This window comes from Nelumbo nucifera, chromosome 5 (genome assembly GCF_055504915.1).
Source record: "Nelumbo nucifera cultivar China Antique chromosome 5, China Antique-T2T, whole genome shotgun sequence".
Lineage (NCBI taxonomy): Eukaryota > Viridiplantae > Streptophyta > Magnoliopsida > Proteales > Nelumbonaceae > Nelumbo > Nelumbo nucifera.
The window spans coordinates 72736224-72755232 of NC_142653.1; the positions used below are offsets into that span (position 1 = coordinate 72736224).

The 19009-nt window shown below is 38.0% G+C and overlaps 1 protein-coding gene across 6 annotated transcripts in view; it reads left to right on the plus strand.

The window, feature by feature from the left end:
* The first annotated feature begins 262 nt into the window (after positions 1–262).
* PFI (tubulin folding cofactor E / Pfifferling (PFI)) overlaps positions 263–19009 on the plus strand; it is a 94487-nt gene continuing 75740 nt past the window's right edge. The window contains exons 1-5 of one of the 6 annotated variants that reach the window (XM_088886986.1): positions 10741–11584; positions 11720–11857; positions 12004–12361; positions 15109–15279; positions 17329–17375. In XM_088886986.1, coding sequence (XP_088743112.1) covers positions 12133–12361; positions 15109–15279; positions 17329–17375 — 447 coding nt within the window. In that variant the 5' untranslated portion in view covers positions 10741–11584; positions 11720–11857; positions 12004–12132. Of the gene's footprint in view, positions 428–10740; positions 11585–11719; positions 12362–15108; positions 15280–17328; positions 17376–19009 lie in introns of those variants that run through there. The other 5 variants (XM_010247834.3, XM_010247833.3, XM_088886987.1 and 2 more) reach the window with 5 other exon arrangements.

Sequence of the window (19009 nt, forward strand, 5' to 3'; positions counted from 1 at the left end):
ACTATCCTTATGGTTTAGCTTATTGGCTAAGTGTATCCCTACTGTTTGAAAATCAACTAATGCTATTCCTTCTGACAATTGATCAACTCTACCTTTACCTTGCATCTGTTAACTTTGTATACAGCTGGTGATGCATATTTTTTAAAACCCAATTTTACCCTTACTATATTCTTCCTTTCAACAGTAAATCGAACTGGTTCGATCCTTAACCTGTCGCTGTGTTAGCCCCCTCCACCTCTGGCTCCTCTCTCTCACACACTCTCTCCAAATCAGGGCCAAAATAGGATGGCCCATTGTCTAGAAAAGAGTTCGCTTATGCGAAACTCTACCCAAACAGCATGAGAGATGGGTCTCCTCTTGTTCTCTCCCTCCCTCTCCTCTGCTTCTTATCCTTCGTCTCCGTCAATGGCCATTACAGCAACACCGAGTAAGAATCTATACAAGATGCCTTTGAACTCTCTTCTTTTTTTGTTTGAAGTATGCTCTTTTCTATTTGTCTCCTTTCTCTTTCCATTTTTCTGGTACACTAGAGTAAAGTTTATTAAGCTTAGATGTACATATGTTTCTAGGTTTCTTGTACTTGTTCTCCATTTCTGACTGACTGCATTACTAGAAGTTTTCAATTTTTTTTTTTTTGCAAAATTAACATTTTTCTCTGTTAAATTTGTTATTGTTTTACAGTTATTTCCCCATTACCCATAAGTTTTTGGTCTTTTTTTTTAAATACTTTTGGGTCCAAACCTCAACATTTTATCTCGATTATATTTATCCAAAAAAAAAACATTTCATCTCGATTGTGCATTTTTGTCTAACTTTTTCATTTGGGTTCTCTTTTGATGCTCAAAATTCCTTCTTTTCTTCCTCAGTATCTCTATCCCCATTTTAGGGCAATTACAGTTGTGTTTGTATTGTATATGGCATTCAGTGTCCAGGTTGCAAAAGAAATGCATTGGTATGCAACCAAAGTCTTTCAATGGAGTTCAAAATTTTCTATCCTTGGGAGTTCAAGAACGGGGAGCAGTAATTGTTCAGGCTTCCTCAGATATAGATGGAATCGGTTCAGAGAGCGCAGAATCAGCAGCTGAAGGGAAGGAAGAGAATGTTTCAATTGAAACGCTTCCTTTAGAGTCCAAGCTACAGATGATGCATGAGCAGAAACTGAGGATGAAACTGGCAAAGAAGATAAGGTTGCGACGGAAGCGACTAGTCAAGAAGCGTAGAATAAGGAAGAAGAACAAGAATGTCTGACTCTTTCCTAGAGTCATCCCTGCAGGTTTAGAGCTTGCTCTTTTTCTGATGTCGTCAGTGCTGTCCTTGAAGTGGAGTGTAGGGGTAGTGTCAATATGTCATCGGTGCTTATGTCACCGATGTTTACTCCACTTTGAAAAATCAGAAAAAGAGGATTATGATAGGGAGAGATCCGAGTAAGGAACCTAGATCTGACTATCTCTCAAATTCTCAGATCTGCAAGGAACCTAGATCTCTCAAGGAACCCAAATCTGAGATCTGAGATCCGATCATCATCTATCGTTCTAGCAGTTTCAGCGGTTTTGATAGTTCCGCGAAAAAGAATAAGGAGAGGGAGAGATTCAAGTAATCTATAGTGGAGGGTAAAATAGTCTTTTTCACATCTCTCTTGATGCATGTTAATGACTGTGAAGTTAGTCAATTGTCAAAAATAGTAGGGTTAGCATTGGTCAATTTTCAATTAGCTAAACCATAAGGGTAGTTTAAGAAATTTACCCAAACAAAATCAATTCTAAAGAGCTTGAGACATGGTTTATCAATCTATCGCCCCCATTCCCTCTCTCCCTCTTCAAACATAGTTTACAGGAAAAACGAAAGGTTGCAAGCTGGAGTTGCTTGACAGGAAAAATAAAAGGTTGCAAGTTGGGCTACAACTTGTTATTATATTCAAATGACCAAATGGGTACTCAAGCCTAAAATAGCTAATAGTTTTGCTATACCTTTCAAGGGTCAACGATGAATACATTTTAATTTCCTGAGTGTAATTTTTGACTACTTCATGATTCAGTAATGAGTTTGGCATGAAGCTTAATTTGATTCATGGGTTTACTTCGGACAATTCAGTTTTAAAAAGAAAGAAAAACAGATTTCTCAATACAAAGTTGAAAGTGAAAGTTTTACTATTGTAACAAGTCAGAGGGGATTCAACTCATGGAATTAAACAAAATTGGTGGGTGCCACAAGTGCTATTGGGACTCAGACATCTCTCATCGCTACTCCAACTTACATAAGGTGTGCCATCGTCTTCCACCAATTCATGTTTTGTCTCCAAAATCACCCCCTTTCATGGACATTCAACTTTTACATGCTTGGCATGTGTAAGCTAAATACTTTGAGACAGATTTGTTAGCTACCATCTTCCACCAATTGCCCGTCTTTGCAAGTCTAATCTTATCTGATATTCAACATTTGAATTATTGGAGCAAGAGTGCACGACAAAGAAGTCGAAATGCAAGATATGTTAGCTAAATACCTTGAGACACACTCAGGCTGGTCACATTGTAGTAACTGGTGAGGCCAAAACACCTTCCATGTTTCTTATTTTCCTTGTCTGGTGGTGGGTGTTCGTGAAATTGCAGATGGAGAAGGAACTGGCAGAGACTCGATCTAGTAGAGTTGGCGCACGAGATTAGGAAGGCAAAAGTGGCAGAAGCTGAGATGTAGCTTCATGTATCCAAGGTCAGACAGAAGGCCAAGGCAAAGAGAGAGAGAGAGAGTTGACGACTTTGGTTATCAAGTCTGCGTTCTATGCACCCGTGGGTTCACGGGATGCGTGAACCCGCCAATGAGAGGCGACCATGTTGGCTGGGCGACATTGAGGGCAACACTAACAGGGCTTTGGCCATTAACCAGAAGTGGCTGGTTCAACCAGACACAAAATGACAAATGACAATTCTCACTCCTCCTTCCCAATTTTCTCTTCCATCGAACCCTACCCCATAAGCACCGGTGAGTTCAACCCACACCGGCATCAGTAAACTCGAAAGCCACCGATGGCAAGAGGGCTTTCATCCGGTGGTACATTTTCTAGCCTTCTTCTTCTTCTTCTTATTTGTTGTCGTCGTCGTCGTCGTCGAAGTGGCCTTGCATACTTATGCCATCTTCGACGGTTTTTATTCAATACCAGATCACGACTCTCCTAGTTTTGGGAATCACAACCTTCGTTATTTGAGCATGGTTTTGACATTTGGGCTTATTACCGTTGATTGTGCATAAAAAATTTCAGGGTCAATTTGGTTCCGTGGTTGGAATCGGAATCACCTATTCCCCTGCATATTTGGTTAACCCAACAAAGAGCTAGAATCACCATTTCCATTCCAATTAGACCCTATACCTGTTTAAACCAAAAGGGTGCTTAGTTTTAAAACAACAACTATGGCTGCATTTGGATGCGATGTAAATCAAGAACCGATGTAAATTTGACATCGGTTCACTTTTGCATGTGTTTGGTAAAAGAGTGTAATTATTATTGATGTAAAACTACACTTTGGTTCAGTTTTGCATGCGTTTGGATGGAATGTAATTTTACATCGATAATAGATGTAAAACCTCATTACCTTTAAAGTTTTACATCTATAATTGATGTAAAAACTACACTGATTTTATCGATGTAAAACTTTACATTTTTTACATCGATTTTCAAAATGCAATGGTCATTATATATACGGTTCAGTGAAAAGTGTCATCAATGTATTTTACTATTTTTACACTGATGACGTTTTACACCTCTTCCAAACGCAGCCTATAATTCAAAGAGTCACACAACATTTCAAGAACGAGAGTAAAGTTTGGCACTACTTTTTTGCTGAGAAGTTTAGCACAAATTATTTTCAATCTCAGGGGTTTTCTTCTATTCAATTGTTCTTCTTCACTTTCTTGTTAAGCTCCTACTACTTTAGCTTAAGCTCTCAAATATTTCAACTCTAAATCTGATTCATCAATGCCAAATCACAAGTACGACGACCAATTTCTCTAACAAGCTTCGGCTAAACCAGCTTTGTATTTGGAGAGTTAGAGAATATAATTTCCATCGGAAAGAGATGTGTGCCACCATTCTCTTCTTTAGTAAACCCACCTTTGATCTGTTGAAAAAAGAAAACTAGAAAGAACATTAAGGAGGAGGAGGAGGAGGAAGAAGAACAACCAGAAAATGTACCACCGAATGAAAAACCTCTTGTTGCTGGTGGCTTTCGAGTTGATTGACGTCAGTGCCGGTTGAGCTCTCAAGTGCTTGTGGGGTGGGTCCAGTGGAAGAGAAAAATGGGATGGAGGAAAGGAGGAGTGAGAGTCCGAACAAAATTTGGAATGGTCGATTTTTGCCATTTTGTGTCTGGTTAAACCAGTCACTTCAGATTAACGGCCAAAGACCCGTTAATGTTACCCTCAATGTCCCACAACCGACATGGTTGCTTCTCATTGGTGGGTTCATGTATCCCATGAACCCATGGGTGCACAAAATGCTAGGGGTGTCCATGGTTTAGTGGCAATTTTTTCAAACCGAACCGCTAGTACCAATTTTTCTATTTCTCCAAGCCGAAACCAAACCTGTACCACCGAATAACCAGTCTGTCGGTTTTGATTTTTGACCATTTTGGTTCTTCGGTTTTTCGGTTTTTTATATTTATAATATATATTATATATGTTAGAATACACAAATCAGGGGTATTTTGGTCATTTTGGTTTATCTGTTTGAGAGTGAAAGGTCTATTTTATTTAAGTTTAAGTTATGTGTCCCATCTTTCATGAGGGACAATATGGTCTTTCTTGTAACTCTATTATTTGAAATAAATACAAGTGGGTCGGCTAGGGAGGACTGATTTTCTTCTTCCTAATTTGGTCGAACCCTTCTTCTTCTTTCTTTCTTTCTTTCTTTTCTTCTTCTCTACTTTAACCTAGAATCGAATAGGGTTTTCTTACATGGTATTAGAGCGGTAAAACCTTGTTCTCCTTTCATTCTTCCTTGTTGCTGTCTTCTTCCTGGGTTTTCCGCCAACCATTTCAGCTTTCCTCAATTTTTTGCTAGTCTGAGTGGAAGCTCGACAAGGGGCCAAAAAGGAGTCATCGTTTTGTGGTTCTGGAGGTGAGAATGCCTCCAGTTACTGTGGTGGTGGTCGTTGAAGTTGTGTACTAGGCGCCCTCTATTCAATGATACGAAGAGGGTTGTTTGTGGACAGGTATGAACAATGTTGTTTTTTTGCCCAAATAGTGGATTGTGAATGCTGTTTTTTGGTTCAAAATTTTTTGTTGTGGAGGTTTGGAATGACTAGTATGCATATCAGTCTTGTTCTTCTCTGTTTTACCTCATATGTGTGTTGAAAGTAGGGTATTTTCGACTGTTAAAGTTCACGACAGCAGTGGTGTGGTGGTAGTTGTATTGTGTTGAATGGTGTATTGATGATTCTGAATATTTAAAAGTGAACCCTTGGATCTGGTGTGTGAACAGTTCTGCAGTGTGCAGTACAAGTGTTTGATTTAATGACTGAGTGACTTCAGCCCTTGTATTTTGGTGGGTGAATGGTTCTACTGTGTGCAGTACAGGTGTTTGATGTAATGACTGAGTGATTTCAACTTTAGTATTTGATGTGCAATGTGTATTTAAAGAAGTTGGTGGTGCCGTAAGTGAGATAAGTTTTGTGGAAGTGTGTGAGGTTGTGTTGCATATTTGAAGGTGAATTAGTTAAGATGGCATCGGCTAGAGATGGGAATGACAATAAAACAGGTGTCATGCTTTCTCCGGACTACCTAAGCGTTCAAATGACATCTATTAAGCTGAATGGTGAGAATTATGTGCCATGGGAAAAATCTGTGGAAGTGTTCTTAAAGGCCAAGAGAAAGGTAAAACATGTGAGAGAGGAGACACCTTCCTCTGATTCTCCGGGGTTCAGTGACTGAGAATAGGAAGATGCACAAATAATGACATGGCTATGGAACAGTATGGAACCAAAAATTAGTGTGAACTTTATGTTCCTAGATACAACTAAAGAAATCTGGGATCATGCTAAGAAGCTATACTCCAGACAAGACAATACAACTAGGATGTATCAGTTGTACCAAGAGTACTTTAATCTGAAGCAAGGCAGTCAAAGCTTGGAGGAATACTATGCAAATCTGAGGAATATCCGAAATGAGTTCAATGTGTGTCATCCTCTGACATTGGATGTTTAGATTGAACAATAGCAACGTGAACAACTTGATGTGACAAGGTTTCTAGTGGGTTTGAAGGCTGAGTATGAGCCTGTCCGAGCACAAATCTTGGGGGGTCTGCTCTTCCCTCACTTGAAGAAGTTTTTGCCCGTCTTAAGAGGACATCTATTGAGTCTGTAGAGCATTCCTCTCTCTCGGACAGATCTGGTTTCATGGTGATTAAAGGGGGTGGCCGTAGAAATAGAGGTGGTGGTGGTAGTAGTGGACTTCCAGACAACTGTGGTGGTCCTATGTTTAACCGTGCTGGTGGCCGGAGTGGAGGTCGAGACTTAGGGGGATGTCGTGGTAAAGGAAGAAGTAATGCCCTTAGGAAGTGTACACACTGTGGCTTAGAGGGGCACATAGTTAATTTCTGCTATGATTTACGTGGTCCACCCAACACTTGGGCTAACCATGCTATGACTAAGGGTAGTAATACAATTACCAAAAGCCAGCAAACTGATCTGATTCCCTCCACATCTATTGGTGCTTCTGGGAAGGAAATGGTGAATGTACCCCATGCAGTATATGAGCAGTTCCTTCAGACATCTCAGCAGAACACCGCTACCCTTGCCCATTCAGGTATGGCTTGCTTAGCTTCCAAGCCCCCACATTGGATCATTGACTCCGGAGCCTCAAACCATATGTCTGGACTCCTAATGTATTTTCTTCCCTTTCTCGGCCCTCTACATCTCAAACAGTTACACTTGCTAATGGTTCTACATCTCCCATCTATGGTGTTGGTGATGTTGATCTCTCCTCCTTGTCTTTATCATCCGTTTTATATGTTCCCAAGTTCCCCTTTAACCTTATGTCTATTAGTAGATTAACCAAGTCCCTTAATTGTTCTATAACCTTTTATCCCTCTTCTTGTGTATTTCAAGATCTTAAGATGGGGATGAAGATTGGTGGAGGGCATGAGGTAGGTGGATTGTATTACCTTGATGGTGGTGGCCCTCTAGTAGCTTTTTAGCCATCTCTTACTCCTCTTCAATGGCACTGCAGATTTGGTCCTCCTTCTCTCAAGGCTCTAAAGTTGTTGGTCCCTTCCTTGAATCATCTTTCATCTTTGGATTGTGAGTCGTGTCAACTAGGAAAACATCATAGAGTCTGTTTTAGTCCAAGAGTTGATAGTCGTATCTTGAGTCATTTTTCTTTAGTTCATTCTGATGTCTGGGGTCCGATCAAAGTGATGTCATACAATGGCTATAAGTATTTTGTAATTTTTGTTAATGATTTTTCAAGGATGACATGGATTTATCTTATGAAAGATCGTAATGAATTGTTGTCTATTTTTCAAAAATTTTATGCTGAAATACGCATTCAATTTGGTGTTCATATTAAAATTCTTCACTCTGATAATGCCAAAGAGTACAACTCATCACCATTTCAACAATACTTAGAGCACCATGGGATCCCCTTCTCGTCCTTGTTGCGGATCCCCTTCCTGTGGCTCCCATTCCTGCTGCAGATTCACATCCCATGCCAGTTACTATTGAGAGGTCGACAATCACACAAGTGTATACCCACAGAAGAGCATTGGCCCCTCCTCCAATTCAGCCATCGTCGATAGATCCAGCTATTGCTTCTTCTCCCTCAGATTTTGATTTTCCTATTGCTCTGCGGAAAGGTAAACGTACTTGTACTTCTCATCCTATTTCACACTATGTTTCAGCTGCTCACCTTTCTGTTTCTCATCGCAACTTTATATCATTGCTATCATCTGTTTCCTTTCCCAAGATTGTCCAGGAAGCTCTTACCTCCTCAGGGTGGCGGCAAGCCATTGAAGAGGAACTCTCTGCTCTATAACACAATCACACGTGGGAACTCACTGTTCTTCCTCTTGGTAAGCATGCTGCTGGGTGTAAGTGGGTATACACAGTGAAGTATCTTCCAGATGGCAGTGTGGAGCGATTGAAGGCCAAGTTAGTGGCCAAGGGCTATTCTCAACTGTATGGTGTGGACTATATGGAGACATTTTCTCCTGTGGCTAAGATTGGTTCAGTTCGGGTGTTGATTTCATTAGCTGCTATGTATGATTGGCTTCTTGTACAACGTGACATCAAAAATGCCTTCCTACATGGTAATCTCATTGAGGAAGTATATATGGAGCAACCACCAGGGTTTATTGCTCAGGGGGAGGATGGTAAGGTCTGTAGACTCAAAAAGGCAATTTATGAACTGAAACAATCTCCACGTGCTTGGTTTGGCAGGTTCAGTGAAGTGGTGGAAGACTTTGGGATGAAACAGTGCCAGATAGATCATTCTGTGTTCAACCATGACTCAAAAGATGGGAAAATCTTGCTAGTGGTGTATGTAGATGATATTGTCATAACTGAGAGTGACAGTAACGGAATCGACAAGTTGAAGAAATTCCTATAGGACCACTTCAATACGAAAGATTTGGGTAAGCTGAAGTACTTCCTAGGAATAGAGGTTGTAAGGTCAAAATATGGAATTAACTTATGTCAGAGAAAATATGTTCTTGACCTACTTGAAGAAACAGGGTTGTTAAGTGCTAAACCAGCAGAGACTCCTATGGAACTCAATGCCAAGTTGAGTTTTGATGCAGGTGAAGAGTTTGATGATCTTGGAAAATACAGGAGGTTGGTGGGAATGTTGAACTACTTGACCATTACCCGACCAGATATATCATTTGCTGGGAGTATGGTGAGTCAGTTTATGCAACATCACCGGATTCCTCATTGGGAAGCAGTTCTAAGGATTGTTAGGTACCTGAAGGGTGCTCCAGGTCGTGGTTTTCTATACCGAAGTGGTAGGACCCTTGAGATAGTAGGGTACACAGATGTTGATTGGGCTGGTTCTATGTCAGATAGGAGATCAACTACAGGGTATTGTACCTTCCTTGGTGGCAATCTTGTAACTTGAAAAAGCAAGAAACAAACAGTGGTGGCAAGGAGTAGTGTAGAAGCTGAGTACAGGGCTATGGCTCATACCAAATGTAAACTAGTATAGTTGAAGAACTTGCTACAAGAGATGGGGTTCTCAGTTGATAAACCCATGAAACTATACTGTGATAACCAAGCTGCTGTTCACATATCTTTCAACCCAGTCTTCCATGAGAGAACTAAGCATATTGAGGTTGATTATCACTTCGTAAGAGAGAAAGTGATAAGTGGAGTGATAACCACATCTCATGTGAGCTCAAGAAATCAGTTTGAGAGATTATATTTGTGACAAGCTGGGACTATATGACATATACTCTCCAGCTTGAGGGGGAGTGTTAGAATACATGAATTAGGGGTATTTTGGTCATTTTGGTTTATCTATTTGAGAGTGAAAGGTCTATTTTATTTAAGTTTAAGTTATGTCTCCCATCTTTCATGAGGGACAATATGGTCTTTCTTGTAACTCTATTATTTGAAATAAATACAAGTGGGTCGGCTAGGGAGGATTGATTTTCTACTTCCTAATCTGGTCGAACCCTTCTCTTCTTTTTCTTCTTCTTCTTCTTCTTTCTTTATTTTCTTCTTCTCTACTTTAACCTAGAATCGAATAGGGTTTTCTTACAATATAAATATATAACATATATAATATTTTTATAAATATATTATTATAAATATAACGTAAGTATATATTTATATATACAATGAATATATATATATATATATATATATATATTTACATATAATATATAGAAAATATGTGGCATATATTAAATATATATAAAATATACATATAAATATATATACCAATCAGTTCAATTAACTGTCGGTTTTTTGTAGGTTAACCGAAAATCGAATCGGTCCTTTGGTTTTTCAAAAATTTCAAATCGTTCGGTTCAATTAACCGCATTTTATAGTTTGATTTTCTCAGTTCAGTTTGGTTTTTTGGTTTTTCATGGACACCCCTACAGAACGCAAACTCTTGGTTATCAGTTCTTGGGAAGAAAATGAATAGCGTGTTGGAGGATGGTTTAATAAATGTACTCTAAATAGACAGGCATAAGGGCAAAATAGGCATTTAAAACCAAACACATTATGTTGGCTTTTCTGTTAGGAAGGGAGGTAGTTGCATATTTTTCTAAAAAGTAAAGGGAGGTTTTTGATAAAATGAAAACATAGGCAAGGTTTTTGCTAAAGCGAAAACATAGGGGAAGTTTTTATGATTGTCAGAAAATTCAGGGGAGGTTTATGTATTTTACCCTATTATTTTCTTAAAAAGATAAATTTCTTAAACTATTCTTAAAATTGACTAATACTACCCCTACTGTTTTTAACAATTGACTAATACTTCCCTTACCATTAATGTTCCATCATAAACCAATCAAATGTGTATCAAGTGACTGTTATAATTTCTAAAATACCCAATCAGCACCGGCACCGGTTCCAACGAAATATCTCATTGTCCCCTTTGGCACCGACACTGACATCTTAGGCATTGGCATCCAAAGGTAGATATGGATGTTTAGGCAACGACTTATCGATCTATAAGCATAATTTCTATACTCTCAGCTCTGGTTTTCTCTTAGAAATCATCATTCACCAAAACCAATCATTGCCGATCCAGATTGTTCCTATGCATGGAGGCGGTTGTGGTTAGCGAGCTTGGTGTGCCTATTGAGGCATTTCAAAGGGAGAATAGTATGGAAGAACTTCTGGGTGGCATAACATATAAGTCTCGATTTTTTTTCCAGGGTTGTAGGAATTGGATGAGATGAAGAAACGGTTGATGGAGATGGAAGAAGAAGTAGCTGCTCTTCGTGAGATGCAGGTTAAAGTTGAAAGGGGCCACCGGCAGAACCACCTATGTTCTTATCCGTCCCAGTTCAATCAGTCCTTCCAAGGCCAAACTCATCGAAGCTTTCCGAGACGAAGGAGCCATCATCCTACACGGTACCATGGATGACCGTGATTTAATGGAGAAGATATTAAAAGATCACAAAATTGATGTGGTGATATCAGCTATAGGAGGGAAGTGCATCTAAGGCCAGCTCACCCTCATTGATGCCATTAGCTTCGTCAGAACTGCTAAGAGATTTTTGCCATATGAGTTCGGGCATGACGTAGATAAGCTGTTAACAGTGAATAAGCGAGACAAATCGGAGCTCCTTCAGTTTTCTTTTAAGGGATCACCTTCCTCTTCTTTGCAAGTCCAGCCTGCAAGAAGAAGTTCAAGAGTAGGACCAACAACATCGGGCAAACGTCTCTTATCGTGTCAGCATCTCAATACCCACCAAGCACCTCATTGTGCTCATCACCTTCTGGATCTTCAGTTCATTTCCTTTCTCTTTGTTTGTTCTAATTGGAAAAGGAGATACCATTGTCGAGGCATCCTCTCCGCTTGGTCACGCCCGTCACTCACCTTGGAAGCATCTGGGTGCACTTGGTGAGGCGTTTCGAAGGGGCAAACGGTAAGAGAAGTATTATTCAATTGTTAGAAATAGGTAGTGTTAGTTAATTTTTAAACAATAAAGATATACTTAGTTAATTAGCTAAATCATAAGAGTGGTTTAAGAAATTTATCCTTTTTAAAATCAATGGTTCAGGGGTTAAATGAACCAGGAAACATGGCCCGGTGATGAGTTAATCGGTTCAACCACCCGATTCAACTGAGGTTGGAAAACGTTGACGACAAGAGCTCGTTGTCCATTCTGAAGCAGTCTTCGAAGGTGTCGCGATTTCAGGTGAACCCGCAGGACTGTTATGCGAGTTCGATCCGGAGTACCGTAGAATCCTTGACGTTATCTGTAATTCCAATGTACTGATTACTGAACTCATCAAATTTCTACTCCCACATGGTAGCTCTCACTATGCTATACAGAAAATGCAGGATTTCTCTGAATCTGAAAAGGTCTGCGTTTCTGCAAAAAATGCTGAAGCGTCTATTGCCGCCGTGGAGAAGATAGGGTTCAAAATCGGGCAAAGAGTTCACAGCGTCGGTGATTATCGGAGAATTGGGATGGTGATGTACATCGGACCCGTTGAAGGCTATTCGGGGATCTGGGTCGGTGTTGATTGGGATAATGGAGAAGGAAAACACGATGGGTCCATTAATGGAGTTCGGTATTTCCAGGCGAAAGGCGAGAAATCGGCTTCCTTCGTCCGGCCCCAGAACTTGAGCGGAGGTATCTCATTTGTAGAGGCACTTGAACTCCGATACCGAGGCAATTCCACCAAGGAAGAGGAGGGTATGCAAGGAAATCCAACTCAAGTATGAATTTTCTTGTAATCAAGTATGCTTAAAATGAAAACCGGTGATTTCTTGCTTTTTTTTTTCTCCTTTTTAATATTAATGAAAGCTGTGATTTCTTTCTGGTAATCAAAATTTAATTTTCTTCATTATGGCATGGTTGATCTTCATTTATATCAACATGCCATCCAGTCCACCCTTCCCAAGATCTCATATAGCTGGGAGCAGCATTGGATAATGTCCCTCTTTGAGAGCTTTGTGATTCCAAGAAATTAAACTCCAAATAATTCTATAGGGAAGCTAAGACTCCCTTTTTATTACTATGGTTATTTTTTTTTTTAAATATGATATTACTATGATTTTCATCACAGTAAATCGTGGTCTTACTATGAATAGCAATTACAGGAATTACTTTAGGTAATAAGCTTGATAATTACCATATATAGTAATTTTAATTTTTAATACGAAAAGTAAATTTCTAGAAAATTGACATTTAACTCAAATTCTAAGACACTAACAGCTAAAAATACCAAAGTACAAACAAACAGAAAATTATGAACTTGCTATCGTCTCAAGAAAATGAAGAATCTTGATATCCATTTTCTAAGGATTCTTTCTCTGCTTTCATGTCTGCATCAAAAGGTTATGAAACCTTTGGGGCATTTATTTTTAGGTGATGGAGATTTTACTAAAGCTACATTTAGAACATTGAAAGAAGATAGGTTAAATGAAGCTTTCAGGCAATGTTAGATGAGTAAAAGGTAGCTCTCGGGGGCTAAAAGTTTTACCACTAGCTTTGTAGAAGCACAAATGGGGAGAGAGGCACATGTTTGGCCTTATCTTTTGTAGAAAATTACAGATATTTTATCTTTCCTAGGAAGACTTCCCAGCACAGGGCTTGCACTTTGGGTGGGATAGGCTTACTCCAAATCTCTTTCACTGGAAAGTTCTCCCCCAAATCATTGGAAAGTTGGAGAGTATTAAAAAAATAAGCACAAGTAAAAGAACCACCAGGAGAGGCTGACCGGATTCTCTACAAGGAGTAAAGATTGCACATGACTTAATTTGGTGTTTTAGGGATGAGATGAAGAAATTCAAATGGTTTACTAGAGGCATGAACCGTAGGACAAATTGGTGAGGACTGAGGAGGTTGGCTAATGGGATGGCAGATGCTTTAGCTAAGCAAGGGGTGAATACAAATCAATTGTATTGGGCACAGTTCTAATTTGTTTATTTCCTTTATGTTATAGTGTGAGGTCACATCTTATGCCTCTCCAAGGGATGCTTGTACTGTTTCATTTAATGCTCTAATAAAATTTCACTTATCAAAGAAAAAAATGACAGAATAGTCCTCCCTTATTTGGGCTTGTGACCTACAGTGTTAAGACAAGCTACCACTAGCAAGTTTAACATGCTATATATGTAAAGTTCAAAAAATAAAACCGGAAATTTATTTTGGATTGATTAATACGATACTTTACCTTTTTCAGAAAAACAGAGTTTATGGAATTAGTACTTAGAGAGTGAGTTAACAATTACAAAAATTTAAACCAGGAGGCCAGGATGTTGTCTGAACATGATCCTTTGGGTAATGTGGGTGGATGAGCTGCCAGATTAAGGTGGCTGAGTGTTTGTTGTTTAAAGGTGTTGGAAATTGTTTAGCTAAGCTGGGTATTGGGTGGAGTGAATGATTTGTTGTCTGAGGCAATTGAAGGACTATGCTTCTGTTTTTTTTTTGATCTGTAAATATGTGTTTTATTAAAATTCAGATTCAGATTGTAAACATTTTATACAATTTGATGATGGGACTGTTGGTCCCTTGTCTTCACTCTATTCATCTCTCATTACAATGTAGCCCAAAATAATTGCTGTCTCAATGCCCCTTGTTTTGCTAATCCATCAGCTAGCCCATTTGCACTTCTACGGTCCCATTTAAATTCAGCCTCGACCTCCGGCAATCTTCTCCACTTCCCTAATCACATGTTTAAACGTCCATGGGGTGTGGCTGCTATTTGTTGCCCATGAAATTACTACTTTTTACTCCCCTTCCACTTCAACATGTCTGCATCCTAGTTGTTTGGCTAGCTTTAACCCTTGTAATAATGCCAGTGATTCCTACCTTCTTCTTTGCTTATTAACCTTTTTTTTTCCTTTGTTTGGTTTGTGGAAGACTGTTGCTAATAAGATTGTATTGTCAGCAAGGTTTTTTCTGATGATGGTGGAGGCAGTTTACTCATAATTTAATAATGGTTATGGCACTAAACAGAATGGAATGGCTATACAGGATTCATGTAGCCAGCCCTATATGGTTGGGGTAATTCTTAGATGATGATGATGGTGGTGGTAGTGGTGGTTGGAGTCTGGTTTTGTTAGATGCTTTATTTATTTTTTGTTTGGGGGTTCAGTGGTGTTGCATGGTTGCTTGGGCTGTGTATACTACTTGTATACATTTTTTGTTCTTTTAATGATTTTGTTTTTTGTTTACTATAAAAAGTAGAGTTCTAGGTGCTTTGTAATGATTTCTTAAGTACACTTTGTATTTTGAATTCATTTGTTCTTTCTCAGTTTAGCATGAACCTTTTAATTTTGCACCTATCTTTCTTCTGTTAGAATTATGAGGGTGCTTTCGTTAATTGTTTTGTAATCCTTTCCTCCAAACAAAAATTGTTTGAATATTTTATTTTATTTTTTTGTTATGATTGTCTGAATATGAATATAATGCTTCTGATTTTTTTTTTGTCCTAGATGAAATGTATGTACTTTCAGAAAGAAACAAGCGAGTAGCTATAGAACTTGTTGGAAAAAATAAAGTTCAAGACAAGTTAAGTAGATTTGAAGAATTGAAAGGTGCATCACTGTCTTATTTAGGTGTTAGTTCAACTGGTCCCCCAGGTCAGATCAGCGCCATAGTTCCAAGTAAGTAGCTGGCCTTTTTAACATTGTTACAGTTGTTACAGTACACTTTCAACTTTAAATGATGTGCAAATGCTTTTTTTTTTTCCGATTACCTTCCAAAGTTCAATGATGGCATTTCTTTTCATTTATTAATGGTGCAAATAATCTTTGTATATGATGCTTTCATTTGATCCATTTTTGTTATGTAATGAATATGTAATTAATGATGTTTAAATTCCATATTACTAAATCATAATTATTCTAGACAAAAGAATCTCCTTAATAATGTTAAATATGTTTGCCTTTCTCCTTTGTGGAAGACAAGAATTTGTCTTCCCAATTCAAGAGGTCTCTTCTCTTGTGCATCCTTCTTCAAAATACTTCAAAATACTACTATATTTTTCAAAATACTACTATATTTTTCAAAATACTATTATTCTAGACAAAAGAATCTCCTTAATAATTTTTCTTTTCTTCTTTTCTTCTTTTCCCATAACAAAAATAAGGGTTCAGCCCCTATATTTTTTGAATTTTCTTTTCCTTCTTTTTTTTTCTTCTCATGAATATGTTGATTTTCTATACTTTAACATGAACTCTATACTTTTCTTATGAAAATTATGAATAATTATTAAGGAAATATGGCTATGGTACCTAGGGAACTACCCTAGGATCTATGTTTTCTATATAAAAAAATCCATCGCCTAGGCGACTAGGCAACAAGGTGCCCCCCCTGACACCCAGCCTCACCTGGCGCCTTGAAAACTATGATCTGATTTTCCATTGAAAATAGAAAGAAAATCCTAGACTTCAGTCGATGCCCTGGTCAGCAGATAAATCTTCCTTGATCAGACACTATGAATCCAACAATCTGTCTTCACATCACCTACCACATACCTTTCTGGACTGCTACCTTTCACTATTCATGTTCTTGCAAAGAGTAGTAAAGTCAATATTCTCTACTCTGATAGCAACTCAATGAGAGACTTAATGGTTAAATGAATAAAAGAAAGAAGAAAAAGAAATTGATGAGAAAGGAGAAGAGAAGAGAAGAGAAAGGAGAATAGGTCAAATGAGAAGAAAATAGAGTCTCAGCCATATGATTGGTCCACCTGTTCTTATTTATACTCATTTAAGAGTAAAATTACAATTTCTGCCCCTGTTATGTAATTAAGAAAAAAATGCAATAACTGTCATAAGATTCTCTATCTCTTCACAATTAATGTTGTTGATGTCCTTATGAGGCAAAGCTGCATCTAATATACCTGGATATCTGTACAGGGGTGTTGTATTGTGTACATAATTCCAATTTTAGTGAATTTCGTATCAAGAAGTTTGTCAATTCATGTCCTTGCCACATCTGTGTAACATCAAGTTCATTTCTTGATTTCATCTTTATTTTTTATTTTTTATATCAGTAACGGAAAGCTTTCATTAATTTATATAAAGAAGATTAAAATACAAGGGTGGGGGGAGGTAAACCCTCTTACCCCCCCAACAATAAAATTACATAGTAGCCCAAAACAATTGGCTTCTTCCCTCCCCCTGTTTGGCCAAAGCATCTGCAACTGAATTAGCACATCTTTTGACCCACCGGACACACACATCCATTCCTTGGGTCAGCCACTTAAAATGCCTTTTCTCATTAATGTATGCCCATAACCCATCGTTTGCCTTTTTTATCCAGCCAATTACCACTTGTGAATCTCCTTCTATAATCAACTTATTTATATTTAACTCCTTAGCCCTTTTGACACCCTCCAGAAGGGCCAAAGTTTCTGCTCTCAAGGAAATTTCTTCATCTTATTTATATTTATATTTCTTCATCTTTATTTTCATGTCATGTGTGAGAGTAGTGATGAAATTTCTTCTTCCATTTATTTATTAATATGGTATTGGAGTAATCTTTAGCTAATTTCCTACCTCTCATCCTTTTTGCTTCCTTTCTGAAATTTATCATTGTACACCAGATAGTTTAACCACCTTTGAACCTTGACTATTTATATTTTTCATGGTAAATTGTGGGAAGGATACTAATGGCATTGTGGTTTACTCTATCATGTGTTTATTCAGATATGAAGGAGCTTGATTTGACTGGAAATTTGCTTTCAGAATGGAAAGTACGTCACTGTTGCGAAATTATATATTTGAGATGTGCCAAGTCAGCATGACATTTAATTTTTAATAATTCTCAATGGTTTTATTTATTTTTCCTTATGTATATAATCTTTTAGCATATATTTTCTCCATCTATCACCATACACTTCTGTTGTGTCATTTCAGTAATGTAACTCATGCATCTGGTTATGGCTGTATAACTAATATGTGGTTCCATGTGGGTAGTTTTTCCTGAAAAAACTTGTGAAAAAATGGTTCAGACAAAATAATGTCTAGCAGTTGTAGAAAGTTGAAAACAGTCCTCTTGAAGTATAGGACTGCTTGTGATAAGATGCAAAACCAGAAAACTGAACAAGAGAAGATTAAGAAGTTGAGAGAGAGGGAGCTGGCGGCAATGAGAGTTAGAGAGTGAGAGGTTCGAACTAAACCTCCCTCTAACACTCTAAACATTTTATTAAGTTAATCTTTGAAATATTACAGAGAGGCCCTTGAGTGGGCAAGAAATTATAAGCACAGAACATTACAGCGTATGGGCCCAGAATAAGGCCCATTACAGAGGGAAGCATAAACATAACATGAAATAACAGTCTATGGGCCATTCGGCCCATCTCCTCTACATAGAAGAAAGGCTGCAATGTTAGGTCAAAGAAATAATAGAAAAAGAAGAAGAAAGAAGAAAGAGTAGGAGAAAGAGAAGTTGGCCAGTGAGAAAAACTAATCTCCCAAGCCCAACCAACCCATATTTATATATTACTAAAGTTGCATACGAAGACTATAGTTTCCCTAATTAAGTATGGGACACAACTTAAACTAGAACAAAATAGACTAGTTACACTTCATTAAATAAAAGAGAAAAGACTAAAGCACCCTTAACAGGTCAGCCACTAACGTTTCCCATCAAGCTGGAGTATATACATCATATAGTCCTAGCTTGTTGCATATGTAATCCATCCCAAGGTTTAAAGTGTTGGTGCCAGTGCAAATGTCAGTGTCCAAATATAAGAAACATGTTAGAAATGTTAGAAATATTGTAAAACTATAGACATGGTGGAAACATTGTAAGATATGTAAAATATAGAATGACATTTTATGAAATGATAAAAGAAGCATTGACATGCCTTTTTAAGTAATTATCTTCTTCCAAATCATAAAACAAAGCTAAAAAACTAAGGTCATTGACAAGAGAATACGTTCTGAAGTTGCCCTGTAAACCTTAAGATTAAGAGCTTCATGATAGAATGAGTTAAAGAAAAACTTAAACTCATAGAAAATGTAAATAGTTGTAATAGAACAACCAAAAAATCTATTACACAAACCAAAAAGTGATATTTAACTTTATGTTTGAAATGAATGTTGGGCTGGCTCAAAGTGGTAATTATGTAAGTTAAGTGGGCATTAACATTGTTACTCCACATATCTACAATATTGTCACCAACTTATGTTATAATACTATCTCTTGTGCTCTACGTAGTGCTGGTAGTGTTCACAAGGGAATATGTCGATTCCAGTAAAATTTCATGCCACCACCCATGGAAGTGGAAATGGGAATATGACCTGGAAACTATCTCTTGTACTCCACATAGTGCTGGTAGTGTTCATTGGAGATTTCAAGTCGCTACCCATGGAAATGGAAATA